This window comes from Asterias amurensis, chromosome 8 (assembly GCF_032118995.1).
Source record: "Asterias amurensis chromosome 8, ASM3211899v1".
Taxonomy (NCBI): Eukaryota; Metazoa; Echinodermata; class Asteroidea; order Forcipulatida; family Asteriidae; genus Asterias; species Asterias amurensis.
In genome coordinates, this window is record NC_092655.1 from 9,767,796 (window position 1) to 9,781,324 (window position 13,529).

Consider the following 13,529-nt stretch of genomic DNA (forward strand, 5'->3'; position numbering starts at 1 on the left):
GTAAATTGCAATGTAAAGATAAGCCTGATGTATAAATATGTACATGACAGGCCGAGTAGGTGTCATCTCATGTACAGTATTTGAGTAGCAAGTTATGGTAAGAAGTGCCTTGTGTTTACATGAAGCATCACACTTTCCAGTATTTTTAATCCCAACATGCCTATCATACATGATTATCTGGGGTCGATTTCACAAAGAGTTAGGACTAGTCCTAACTTAGGACTAGTCCTAGGAGATATACAAATTGCATGGATAGTCCTAAGTTAGGACGAGTAACTGGTCCTAACTCGAGATAAGACTAGTCCTAACTCTTTGTGAAATCCACCCCTGTTCATTTTGTTAAAGCACTGCTGAGAAACCTATGAGTTTTCAGAATTTTAAATCAGATTTGTTAAATCGGAGGTGAAATATAAAACAATTTATTGCAATTTGTACATTAATAGTCTTCGTACAAACTCCTGTACAATACTGCTCCGGGTACTTTGAAAAGCAAGGTAGGATTTTCAGAATTTTAATTTCTAGTTGAATATTTTGAAGTTTGACCAGTGGAGGCAACTGCCCTAATTGTCTCTCTCAGGCTCACTGCTGGTAAGGGAACACATTTATACTGTATATAAAGTACCAGTTTTTATTCAACCAGTGGCATAGCATGGATATTTTACAATTGTGACATATTGTGACAAATCTTAATTCCCACAACAAAATAGCCAAATGAGTCTTAACAAAAGGTAAACAATGTTATTGTCATGGCAAGGCTACACTGTTTTTGTTGGTTAATTTTGCATCATTTTTCAATCTTAACTAATTTTTAAATTCACAAAAGGATAATCTTTTTTATTTTATTTCATGTTTTATTTTATTTTATGTAAAGCACAAATCGATGTTTTTGTTTTGGGTGATTTTTTTAATAATTGCCAACCTCGCAGCTCTTGCCATCTGCGCCAATTCTGATTGATGATTGAATATAGAGGCAAATCTTTTAGTTGGTAAAAGCACAAAGCCTTATGAGGCATAGGCAAATGACAACCTCTAGTCAAGTGCTATTTCAACATGTTCAGGACATTAACTGACTGATGATTTCAAGCTACTAATTTTGGGGAAAATTGGTGCATTTTAACACAACTTTAACTTTCTGATATGACACAGGCAATACAAGAAGTGTGGAAACAAATGTGGATTTAGTCGATATGCCTATACGAATGATCTGGGACACTGTAGTAAGATGGAGCATCTATGCACCTATTATTTCATATACATTAACATTGGCAGAAAAATTAGCAGTCAGAACAAAACGTAGTAATAATCAAATAATATAGCCTTTATTTGTTTTACCTTTTTCAAAATTTGCCTCTGAACAGCAAACATTTTGTAATTATTTTACTCATTGAGCTACGCCACTGTGTTTAACACAGGAAGCGTTCTTCAATCTCAACAAACCATTCTGTACATAGGTATATAAACTACAATATATAGTGATCAATGTTTAGTTTATTTTAATCTTTTTGCCTTTATTATAACCACACTATTTTCTGTACGCTGAATGTTACAATGTCAATGATGACAATGCAATTGTACTAATTGAAAATAATAAAGATTTGTGTATCTTTAATCAGTTCATCACAGTTTACAGATTTTGATTTTACAGTGAGCTATTTTACGGAAAAGACCAAATCGTTATGGCCCATCGCTCTGCCGGTCAAGAAACAACTTAACTATATGATTTTGTGTGTACACATCAAAGGAAGGCAAAACATACGGTTGTGCTGCATGACATTATTCCACTGTAGGCCATGCCCACTTTACACAAACTGGCTTCACTGATTACCATGGGAGTTCCTTTCAGTCGAGTTTTTCTTTGATAATCACAAAAGTCTTCTCAAAATTTAAGTTTCTATCTTAACAAATGCTTAAAACTACAAACAAACATGATACCAGCTTTGAACCCAAAAGTGGCAAAATCTTTGGGCAGGCAGCAGATGTGCGCAGTGTTATGAATTTTATGGGCAAGGCTATACACCAGAACGCCCATAAGGATCACCTTAGCAAGTCCTGATGCATGGAAGGCCTTTTTAGTTTTCTGTGAGAATACGTTTGTTAACATTTTATGATGACACAGATTGAAACATCGTGTTTCATGTAGAAATCAAAATGATACAACTCTTTTCAGATGCCTCTCTTTAAAGAAGAGTTTTTCGTGAGAGTGAGTTTGTTAACATTTTATGATGACACAGATTGAAACATTGTGTTTCATGTAGAACTCAGAATGATACAACTCTTTTCAGATGCCTCTTTTTAAAGAAGAGTTTTTCGTGAGAGTGAGTTTGTTAACATTTTATGATGACACAGATTGAAACATTGTGTTTCATGTAGAAATCAAAATGATACAACTCTTTTCAGATGCCTCTCTTTAAAGAAGAGTTTTCCGTGAGAGTACGTTTGTTAACATTTTATGACGACACAGATTGAAACATTGTGTTTCATGTAGAAATCAAAATGATACAACTCTTTTCAGATGCCTCTCTTCAAAGAGGAGTTTTTCGTGAGAGTGAGTTTGTTAACATTTTATGATGACACAGATTGAAACATTGTTTTTCATGTAGAAATCAGAATGATACAACTCTTTTCAGATGCCTCTCTTCAAAGAAGGAATGTTGTTTGTCTTTTGGGTCGGCATTTTTAGGAGCAAAGAATGAGAATAAAGAAGCTGATCCTTTAGCAGTGTCTTCCTCATCATCATCCCTGAATACAAAACAAAAAAACAAACATTTTATTAGTCCTTCAGAATTAATTGGAGGTTTGCATGTTGAACGTGCAATGAGAGGCTCAGGCAGGTTGACACCATGTATTAAAATCTGAATTGAATAACTCCCTCCAAAGGATCTGGTGAAGGGATTAGTTGAGACTATACAATTTTAGTGTCGCAACCTTCTTGGTCCCACACCCATACTCAAGCCACATTTACCTGAGTAACTATAAGTAAATCATGGCCGCCACAATCTACTTCTTTAAGAAACTGGAAGTATGAACTGCACTAAATATCCGCTGCCCTCTCTAGTAAAAGACAACATTCTATCCAATAAGTTTGGTCAACTGAACCAGACTGCCACTGATGTTGTCTACAAATCAATCAAGCCCTCAAGAATTGCCGGGCTGCAAAGCCCAACATTACAAAGGAAGAAAGAAAGAACAGGCCATAGCAACCTTGCGACAAAGTTTGTGATATCCTGTTGGTAGTGTACTTACCAGTGTACAGCATGGGCTTTGCTCTCTAAAATAGTACTAGTTGTAGACCAGCTGAAGCGTACAAACTGGGGATATCCAAACACTTTATCCACGTTGTCCATTAGCCATTGCTTCGTTGATGGATCTGTAATAAATTTATTTTATCAATCAAACTCATCACAGTGAAGATATTTATCAAAATATTGTGACCCTGCCACAGAGTATGTGTATCTTTTGAAAAACCCAATCCATGTACATTGGTGATGACAACACTTTGCAATCTAAAAAAAATAACAGCTGATTGAATCATTTCAAAAGAAAATGTCACCTTCAATTTGTATAAAAAAATACTGGATAAATAGTTATGCATTTAAAAATAAAAAATAAAAATCAATACCTTGTAGAGGAAGCCTAAAAAGTGAGACCTTTTTCCCAAATCTCAGCTTGGGCTCTGGCTCCGGCTCCATCGCCAACTTTGGAGCAGTACATTTTACAACATCAAACGGAGGCCAGAGTCAGAGCTTGAGCCTACTCTGAGGTTTAGAACAGACCCCTGGTCTAGTGGTTTATGATTGATCCAATACCACTTGTCAATCATGTTACAATTAGATTGGAACTTCAGAATACAATATAGGTCTAGAACCTGACCATTGGTCTAGCACTACACTGTTGGTGAAGAACCATAGCTCGCTTTTCTTCTAAGAAAATTACCTGCAGGGTATCCACTTCCATAGTTTCCTGTGACAATATCGTCTCCTTCTTTGAATGTCCAAGACTTTAAAACCTGATCTCGCATCACCTAAAAAAAAACGTTAATGCATCATAACCATCATAACACAAGAATAAGACTTTAAATAATTTGTAAATGAATTCAACAAATGTGAAGCTACAAACAAATGTGAAGTCACCATGACCGTTAGATTTGACCTACACAACCTGTAGGTTCCATCCTGCAGACATTGCACCCATATAGGTTTCTTTCTAAACAAAACAAAACATTTGTTCCTACAATATCCTGCAATCACTTTTTCTTTCGTTATGATGCATCTAATTTACTCAATTTAGATATTCCTTTTGGTAAAAATGAGTGAAAAGTGGTTGCAGGATACACACATTTTCCCACTATTTTCCCTGCTGAAGATGTTTTTCTTGTTATAAGTTATAAACAAACTTGACTTTTTTCAACAGTAACAAAATCAAACAGCAAAGATAAACAGTAAATACCTTGGCACATATACTGGCAGCACTGACGATGGGAAACTTTGCATCAGCTTTGGGTGTAACAGTGATATCTAAACCAGGAAATAATCCTTGAAGTTTCTCTTGGTACTTGGTAGAATCTCCAACTGTGTCAACATATACCTGCATAGATTCATAGCAAACTCACTCGGTAAATCTTAGACAAAAATTTCTCTAGTTTACCCCGCTGATTATCATCAAAGTAGTTTCAATTTATCACTTTTTTAATCAACCCTTATTCACTTTAGAAAGTGTCGCCATACAAGGACAAAAACTGAAAAGAGACTTCCTTTGTGCAACAGAAAAAGTTTTACTTGACTTTCAACTCAACATAATATTGTCCATTTAGGTAGGTGGATTGATGCAATTAAAATGATAGATGCTCAAGCCACATGACAGGGAACTAAACCAACATTTCAACAACCCACAAGTTGACACTTTGCATGATGTTGTTCCTGTGTGTGAATGGTTTGAGGCAATAGGGTGTCTTGCTGTCTTTGTGGTCCCACTGTTTTAAAATGAGACACCATGCTTTATGTATTATTTGAAAATAAACAAAAGAGTTGTTTTTGACTTGACTTTGGACAAGCTTCAAGAAAATTTCAGACACCATTATCATTTTGAAACCCTAACCAATACTGGTGTTGTGTCTTCTGTTGAATACCTTTAAATAAGAGCTTTTTGAACAGATTAAAATAGTGAGAAACAAACCTCCTTGATGTTAGCTCCTTGCTGTATAGCTAGATTCAGCAAACCAATGGCAGAGTCCATAGATATTGCATTCAAACTGTACTTAGTTCTGGACAGGAAAAATAACACAAGACAGTATTAATTATTACAAAAGACACACAGAAACTGTACATACACATTTCACCACATTAAGAGGGGACTGCCACCATGGTCAAAGCAGGCCTGCGGCTGTATGATATTTTGAACTCTAATAAAAAGCTGCATAACTTAAGTGGAACTCTGTAACCCAGGTTGTACCATAAACTAGGTCATGATATGGTAGTTGAAAGTTGAATGGGTTCTGACTAGCACCCCTGAACACAATAGCAAGATTGCAAACAATTAGTGCTTAATAGCACAGTTGGCCCATTAAGCCAGAGGATGCAGGTTCATTCTAGTTAATTTTTCTTTGATCAACAGAAAAAAAGGTTCAAATTGCATTAAAACACTGCACTGTGCATCTCATATGGCGCAGTGCACTGATCAGTGGATGAAGACGCTATTTCCACTGCCCTACAGAAACATTTAATGATTTACTCAATCAAGGTCTATACTAACAGAGTGTAGCTATATACCGGTATGTATATTGAGCAACAAACCAAGGCCCAATTTCATGGCTCTGCTTACCATAGGCAAAGAATCGGGGCTTACGGAAGCAGGGAATTCTGTGCTTACGTCAAGCGTATTTCACTTTCTTCAGCACAGGTTTGTGGGGAATTTTGGCTCATGTGCGTGTGTACCTCATGTTACCATGCGTTACTATCCATTCTGCGCTTACACAGCTAGCGCAGAAATTCAGCGCTTGCAAGTAAGCAGAGAATGGTGATCGTAAGTGCAGAATTCGGCAGTAAGCAGCTCTAGCCATGAAAGAGTGTCCTGGTTCTGCCAATCTGAAGGTTGCTATGCAAAATCTTTCCCAAGCCATGTGAAATAGCACTTATATGCGTTTAACCTGAGGTACTCAGCAAACTATTTTTGACCAAGGGACAAGTCATGTAATTAATTTTAACAAGCAAATGGCTAAGTCATCAAGGGCCCTCACATACCTTCTCAGCATTGCTGTGGATATGAAATTGGGGGAGAGAACTTCCACCTCAAATCCAATAAAATCATCTGCTTGCTTGATCTTAGAAAAGAGATTATCTCTCTGCTCCTCAGTCAAAGTCTTAGAATCTAGAAAACAAACAAGAAGTTGAAATTTACTGTAATGAAGGATTCTTTAGTTGCAATAGCTTTGACCATTTTGTAAAAAATAACTGATTTAATTTCAGACTTCATCCTTACTATTAGCCTTAACCAATATTGGAAACTTAAAGTGTATTGCTTGCTGTGTACTGAAATCCCGTCCCTCGTGTCTGAGAATGAGTCCAGGTTCTCCTCATCCAGTCTTAGTCCCCTTTGTCTGATTCTGAGTCCCTCAAGTCCATGTAACATTAACTGCAATAATCGTTACCGTTGATCATACAGACAGTTTTTGTCAGAAAAATGACCGGATAAGAGAGTCCAACTGTCAATTCAATTCAATTTTATTTGTCCCACCATGTAGGAAACTCTATTTGAATACATGCAATACAGACTTTTGACCTGCTGCTGTTTCAAGTCTGAGATTGTGCCTATTTTTTGTTCTGTCATCACTCGAGCAAAGGGCTGAACAGAAGGTTCAACAAGAAAGGAAATTATTTCAGCCAGACATAAACTGCCATCACTGACTTGAAAACCCTGACATGTGCGGTTAAAACAAATAAAGTCTGTGGTCAATATGCAAAGGCCTACGCAATCCAAAGGCTGAGTCCAAGTCTATATCAGTGCTCTGAGACATAGTCCGATGTTGAACTACAGTGTCCATTAGCAAAACAAAATATCCATTAGTTGAAGTTCCTTATTCCTCTGGAATAGGATGTTAGGCCTTGAGGTCTTTAGCAAAGTTGGTCTCAACGGAACCCATTTTAACAGCTTTACAAAAATTTTTGCAGAAGAAGTGTGTTTACATGGATTGGTTATTTGAATGTTCAACGTTTAATAATACAACACTAACCTGCGAATCCTAGGTCAGCCAGCCTTTCCTTACAAGACACCGGGCAAAAACTAACTCCATAAACCATAGGGCCTGAAAATAAAGGCAAAGATAAAGAATAGCAATTTAGTCTGCATAATTACCAGGGGCTGTCCTTAAAGTTTTGTTCACTCGCTGGTCGGATGAATCAACCACAAATGCAGTCATTTAGTCAGAGCTGACCAGTGGGAACCAGTGCAGAAGATGCAGAGTTGCAGGGAACTAGCCTGGAGCTGAGAAAACACTGGTGGTTGATGATAAAGATTGTCAGCTAGCTGAATGAGCAGAAACAGAATAGATTCCAGACATCCACTAGAGTAGAACACAAAAGCAGCCCCACACATTCCCACAATTCATTTAAATTAGACGTACAGTCATTCAATCTGATATTAAATAACAGGTGGATTAATTTAAGTAATGATGATTTTTTTATTGAAGTTTTGATGATTGCCTCATTCTCATGTTGAAACTATTAAGGGAACATTTCTTATTTATATTGCTGTTTTAGTTTCTAAGTAAATGCCTCAATCCTTTCCTCACCCTTTAGTTATTAACTGCAAGAATACAATTATCAGACTCCAATTATCACCCCGGCACCCACCTACCCCCCCACCCCCTTATCGGAGACCGGACATCTGTTTCAACCTCAACACCCTGTTCCCAATCAGGGGTTTACATAAAAGTATATCTCATTTATTAGTAGGCATGGCTACGTACGTAGGCCTAAAAATATATCGGATAACTTTCCGTGTAGCGCCACCACTTTTTCACTCATTTTTTCACTCATTTTTACAAAAAGGGATATTCTCATTGAGTTGAGGTAAATTAGATACTATATTATTTCATATCGAATGAAAAAGTGGTGGCGCCATACGGAAACTTTTCAATATATTTTATTGGCCTCTTGCACGCGCATCACACGCGGCGACTGATCCGCGCTCATCATGTCGGTGGGCAAGTTAGTTTAGTTTACATGTATTAATGCAGCATCGCCTAAAACGCGCACTTTCACTGCATAACGCACATCATAGAGATATATATAAAAACGCACAGTGAAATTGCCCACCAGTATGGCGCATTCAAGACTTTTTTGATGATGACGTCAGGTGAAATGGGTCCATAGGTAAATTAATTAGGTAATTAATTAATTTATTAATTAATTAGGTAAGGTAGGGGAAAAGTTTCCGTATGGCGCCACCACTTTTTCATTTGAAATAAAATAATATAGTATCTAATTTACCTGATTGACATATCCCTTTTTGTAAAAATGAGTGAAAAAGTGGTGGCGCCATACGGAAAGTTATCCAAGGTAGGCCTACTTACTATTTTATTTCATCATAAATAACAAATGAAAAAGCGGTGGCAGGATTTTGAAACTTTTCTTCATCAGCAAAGAAAGCAAAGGGAGATCAATCAAATCAATCATTATTAGTCGCTATCTTTATAATAATATTCATATTTATTGTCAATCATTTATATTTTACAACATCGTTATGAGGTATATGTGTCACTGTCCCACACTCTGTCACTCACTCTCTGCCTGCTGAGCTGAGTTTCCTCTACTCTACGAGCCATCAATCAACAACAAAATATACAGTTTGAGCTTATCCTCAATTTGCGCTGCAGTTTGAGCACTTTAATACAACCGTGAGCCTTGGCATTTGGTTCAATCCCGTTGCGTTATTATTGCGCTCAAAATAAACGTGCAATTTCACTCACCTAGAACGGGTCCTCTCCCAGCTTCATCTATTCCCAAACAACATGGTTCATCTCTACAAACTTGAGGAACAATGGATTTTAAAACTATATTTTTACTGTTGTCACTGGCAAAATCTGAAAGATCCATTATACCTCAATCAAAATGTCAGCCAATCGTTGAAAATGAACTTTTGATCGTCTGATGAGTTTCGCGCGCTTGATTTGTTGACATCCAGAGACAGAGTAGAAGGAAATGGACTATTGAGGGCGCTGTCCGCATTGACCGTCTTTTTAGTGTAACATGGAAAGACCAGGCTGAAGTGAGCACCAAATTTGGGCCCAACACCAAATTTGGTGATGGCAAAAAAATTGGGTGCTAGCACCAAATTTCGATGTAACTGTCAACGACCGTCATAACCCGTCGAAGACAGTGCGGAAGGATTGTACACGCGTAAGGTATGGGTAGATTCAAAGCCAAGAGTTCCATCTTAATTGGGCAATATTATTATTTTTTATTTCATAAATCTGTTCCTCATACCCCTGGCTATATCAGATTAGTGCCCCAGTGTTTGAAGTCTGCTAATTAGCTTAGCCCAATTAATTTAGTCAATGAAGAATATACGAATTTCTGTACTGTATGCGCTGTATGCGTAAGGTATGGGCAAATAAAAAGGCAAGAGTTCCATCTTAATTGGAAAATATTATTAGTTTTATTTCATAAATCTGTTCCTTATACCTTTGGCTATGTCAGATTAGCGCCCCATTGTGTAACGTTTTCTAATGAGCTCAGCCCAATTAATCCAATTAGAGAAGAAATTGCGAATTTCGTACTGTAGTTATACGCTATTATGCCTAATACATGCGTGGGGTATAGGCAACAACTAAACAAACGAATTCCGTCTAAGTTGGAAAATATTAATATTATTTATCTCATAAATTTGTTCCACATACCCATGGCTAAATCAATTTAGCACCTCGACGTGTTACCTTACCTAATTAGCTCAGCCCAATTAATTTAATCAAGAGAATCATTCACGAATTTCTTACTATACGTTGTATGATATACTAAACACACGCGTAAGGTATGGGCAAATACAAAGCCAAGAGTTCCATCTTAATTGGAAAATATTTTTAATTTTTATTTCATAAATCTATTTTCCAGACCCCTGGCTATATCAGACTAGCGCCCAACTTGTTAAGTCTGCTTATTAGCTCATTCTAATTAATTTAATAAGGGAAGAATTTACGAGTTTTTATACTGTTACGCTGTTTATACTTAGATAACAAGCACGTAAGTAATGTCAATTACAAAGCCAAGAGTTCCATCTTTATTGGAAAATATTATTAATTTTTATTTCATAAATCTATTCCTTATACCCCTGGCTAACTCAGATTAGCGCCCCAACTTGTTAAGTCTGCTAATTAGCTCAGCCCAATTAATTTAATAAGGGAAGAATTTACGAGTTTTTCTACTTTATGCGCTGTACATTATGCTATACACAAAGAACAAGCGTAAGGTATGGGCAATTACAAAGCCAAGAGTTCCATCTTAATTGGAAAATATTATTAATTTTTATTTCATAAATCTATTCCTCGTACCCCTGGCTATATCAGATTAGCGCCCCAACTTGTTAAGTCTGCTAATTAGCTCAGCCCAATTAATTTATTCAAGGAAGAATTTACGAGTTGTTGTACTCTATACGCTGTACATTGTGCTATATACAAAGAATAAGCGTAAGGTATGGGCAATTACAAAGCCAAGTCAAATTATGACGTCACTTTTGCACCAAAGAGTTGTAATTCCCAAGGTTTTGCGAATTCTGCATGCCTCCACACAGGAAAGTTGTTCAGGATGCTCAACTTGGTCGATTTGCACCGTCAAAAGGCGATTTCCAGAGTTGACTATTAGAAAAACAAGATGGCCGCTCTTCCCTTTTCCCTGCTCGGGGGAATAAACTTTTTATTTTTCGAGCCACCCCGAAAAACCGTATTGGCGTGATTACTTCTTGCGGATACCCCACCCGAGTGTGCCGGTGCAAATTTGAACCCCGTCACTGTTATATTTTGGCGGTAATCGACGATTTTTGGTCAAATTATGACGTCACTTTTGCACCAAAAAGTTGTAATTCCCAAGGTTTTGCGAATTGTGCATGCCTCCACACAGGAAAGTTGTTCAGGATCCTCAACTTGGTCGATTTGCACCGTCAAAACGCGATTTCAAGAGTTGACTGTTATAGACCATGGGATGGGTATTAAAAACGGGCCTATTTTGGGGGTTTCGTGGTCCCCATCTCCGGATAACTGCATGAAATTTGACGCACAAGGGTTTTCAATGGTACTGAATCCGAAGTTGGTTGTTGCAAAGCTCTTAAACTGCACAGTTCGTGAACAGACCAATTTTTGGGTCATTTTAGGTCAAATACAGTATTTTTTGATAACGTCTGTATACACTGGGACTATTTACCAATCGTTCACGGCAGTGCAAGAACCTTTTCCAAGTGTTTAATGTGAACGATGTAAATTTTCCCCTTTTCTTTCCGATAAACATGCAAAGGCCTACAACAAAAACTCTTGATTTTTATTGACTGAACATCAAGTACAATGCCATTTGTTTTTCGTTGCTACGACGTGCGTGTGTTACATTTTGTATTATCACGCGCGCGGCCGAGTTAGATGTGGGACGCAGGCGCACTATTTTGTTCGTATTCCACTCGCGCTTGTGTGATATTAAACTTGTAGTTTTGTCGAACGAGCCTGTAAATCGGCATCCTTTTATTCAGGGGTTTGAAGAAATACTCTGTATGTTATAATGGTACAGTGTAGGAACGAAACACGATAATGCTTCGAATGACGTCACCCACATCGCAGGCTTCCGAGGATTTGTAGATCACTATTTGTCGCCGTAATTGTTTCTTTTCGGGATTCGGTGCAGGATTTTCGCCAAGCAACAGCAAGTAATGGACTTTCTGTATTTTATTTCATACCTACATACAAAAATTGCGTGGTCCAAAAGTGGGGACTACGGTTTTGAACAATTCTAGCGATCATCCCATGGTCTATTAGAAAATCAAGATGGCCGCTCTTCCCTTTTCCCTGCCCGGGGAATAAACTTTTTAATTTTCGAGCCACTCCGAAAAGCCGAATTAGCGTGATTACTTCTTGCGGATATCCCACCCGAGTGTGCCGGTGCAGAATTGAACCCCGTCACTGTTAAATTTTGGCGGTAATCGACCATCTTTGGTCAAATTATGACGTCACTTTTGCACCAAAGAGTTGTAATTCCCAAGGTTTGGCGAATTTTGCATGCCTCCACACAGGAAAATTGTTCAGGTCGCTCAACTTGGTCGATTTGCACCGTCAAAACGCGATTTCCAGAGTTGACTATTAGAAAAAACAAGATGGCCGCTCTTCCCTTTTCCCTGCCCGGGGAATAAACTTTTTAATTTTCGAGCCACCCCGCCGAAAAGCCGAATTAGCGTGATTACTTCTTGCGGATACCTCACCCGAGTGTGCCGGTGCAAATTTGAACCCCGTCACTGTTATATTTTGGCGGTAATCGACGATTTTTGGTCAAACTATGACGTCACTTTTGCACCAAAAAGTTGTAATTCCCAAGGTTTTGCCTCCACACAAGAAAGTTGTTCAGGATGCTCAACTTGGTCGATTTGCACCGTCTAAAATGTAAAAGAGTGAAAACACTCGTTTTGTACCACTCTTGCAAAGAGCCATACTTTTTATGGCGGACAACTCTTTTTAAGAGTGAAAGACGGGTACATTCAACTCGATTTAGAGTGAAAATCGTTCCAATGTATCTCAAAAAGATTGAGACAGATTGACTTTCACTCCCAAAAGAGTGAAACTTACACCACTCGGGACAAGAGAGTGAAACGGTCACTTTTTTTACATAGAGAGTTTATTTAGTGAAGTATAGGCAATAATGCTGCAGGATTTGCATAGACATTGTATAGTGGATACCATAGAGCTGTATTTCTATGTAGTGGTGGCATCCCTAGTGGACGGGGGGGGGGGGGGGGGGGGGTAATACGTCTTGTATTCACAAAGCTGCTGTGAGGTTATTTTTAGCTGAGTGCGGACGTCATGTCTAATTGAATCACGTTATGGTAAACATCGCTGGTTCTATACTTATTGATACACAATCCCCAAATAGATTCCATTTGGAAACTACAAGATTGATCAGCGATGAGTATCGCTTCTTAAAGCAATAAGCCTGGAAGCTACTATCTTTCAAGGTACTCGACACATTTGGTAAATTGTCAAAGACGATTATATTCTCACTTGGTCTATCCCAACTTGCAAAACAAATCTTTAAAAGAAAATGGACTCTTGTTCATCGAAGTTTATTCGAATCTGAGAAACGATTCATGCACGAATCATACACTCAGATTCTTATTGTTGATGACTGTTTGCAAATGCTGCTGTCATGATAATGTTGTACCAGCTGCCACTTCGCTAATGAAACGTTGATGATTAATCATGTTCTTTTGAAAATACCATGACAATTTTTTTGAAGTTAACATCTATGTTTAGGATGAGTGGTTTACTTTGAGTTACAGAATCGATATACCAA

The 13,529-nt window shown here is 37.8% G+C and overlaps 1 protein-coding gene across 1 annotated transcript; it reads right to left on the minus strand.

The window, feature by feature from the left end:
* Positions 1-614: 614 nt before the first annotated feature.
* LOC139940701 (ribonuclease H2 subunit A-like) lies at positions 615-9,178 on the minus strand. Its single transcript, XM_071937066.1, has 8 exons — positions 8,963-9,178; positions 7,226-7,297; positions 6,237-6,363; positions 5,173-5,260; positions 4,447-4,584; positions 3,934-4,021; positions 3,244-3,367; positions 615-2,739 (listed from the first exon to the last, which is right to left on the minus strand). The coding sequence occupies exons 1-8, from the start codon at positions 9,087-9,089 to the stop codon at positions 2,604-2,606; spliced, it is 900 nt and encodes a 299-aa protein (XP_071793167.1). The 5' UTR covers positions 9,090-9,178; the 3' UTR covers positions 615-2,603.
* Between the last annotated feature and the right edge of the window lie 4,351 nt (positions 9,179-13,529).

Bases quoted from the DNA above. Each gene is read 5' to 3' on its own strand.
- LOC139940701 (XM_071937066.1), bottom strand. From the start codon at position 9,089: ATGGATCTTTCAGATTTTGCCAGTGACAACAGTAAAAATATAGTTTTA. The intron at 6,364-7,225 runs GTTAGTGTTGTA...TTTGTTTTCTAG, and splicing joins GGCTGACCTAGGATTCGCAG to ATTCTAAGACTTTGACTGAG. The intron at 5,261-6,236 runs GTATGTGAGGGC...TTTCCTGTCCAG, and splicing joins TCCACAGCAATGCTGAGAAG to AACTAAGTACAGTTTGAATG.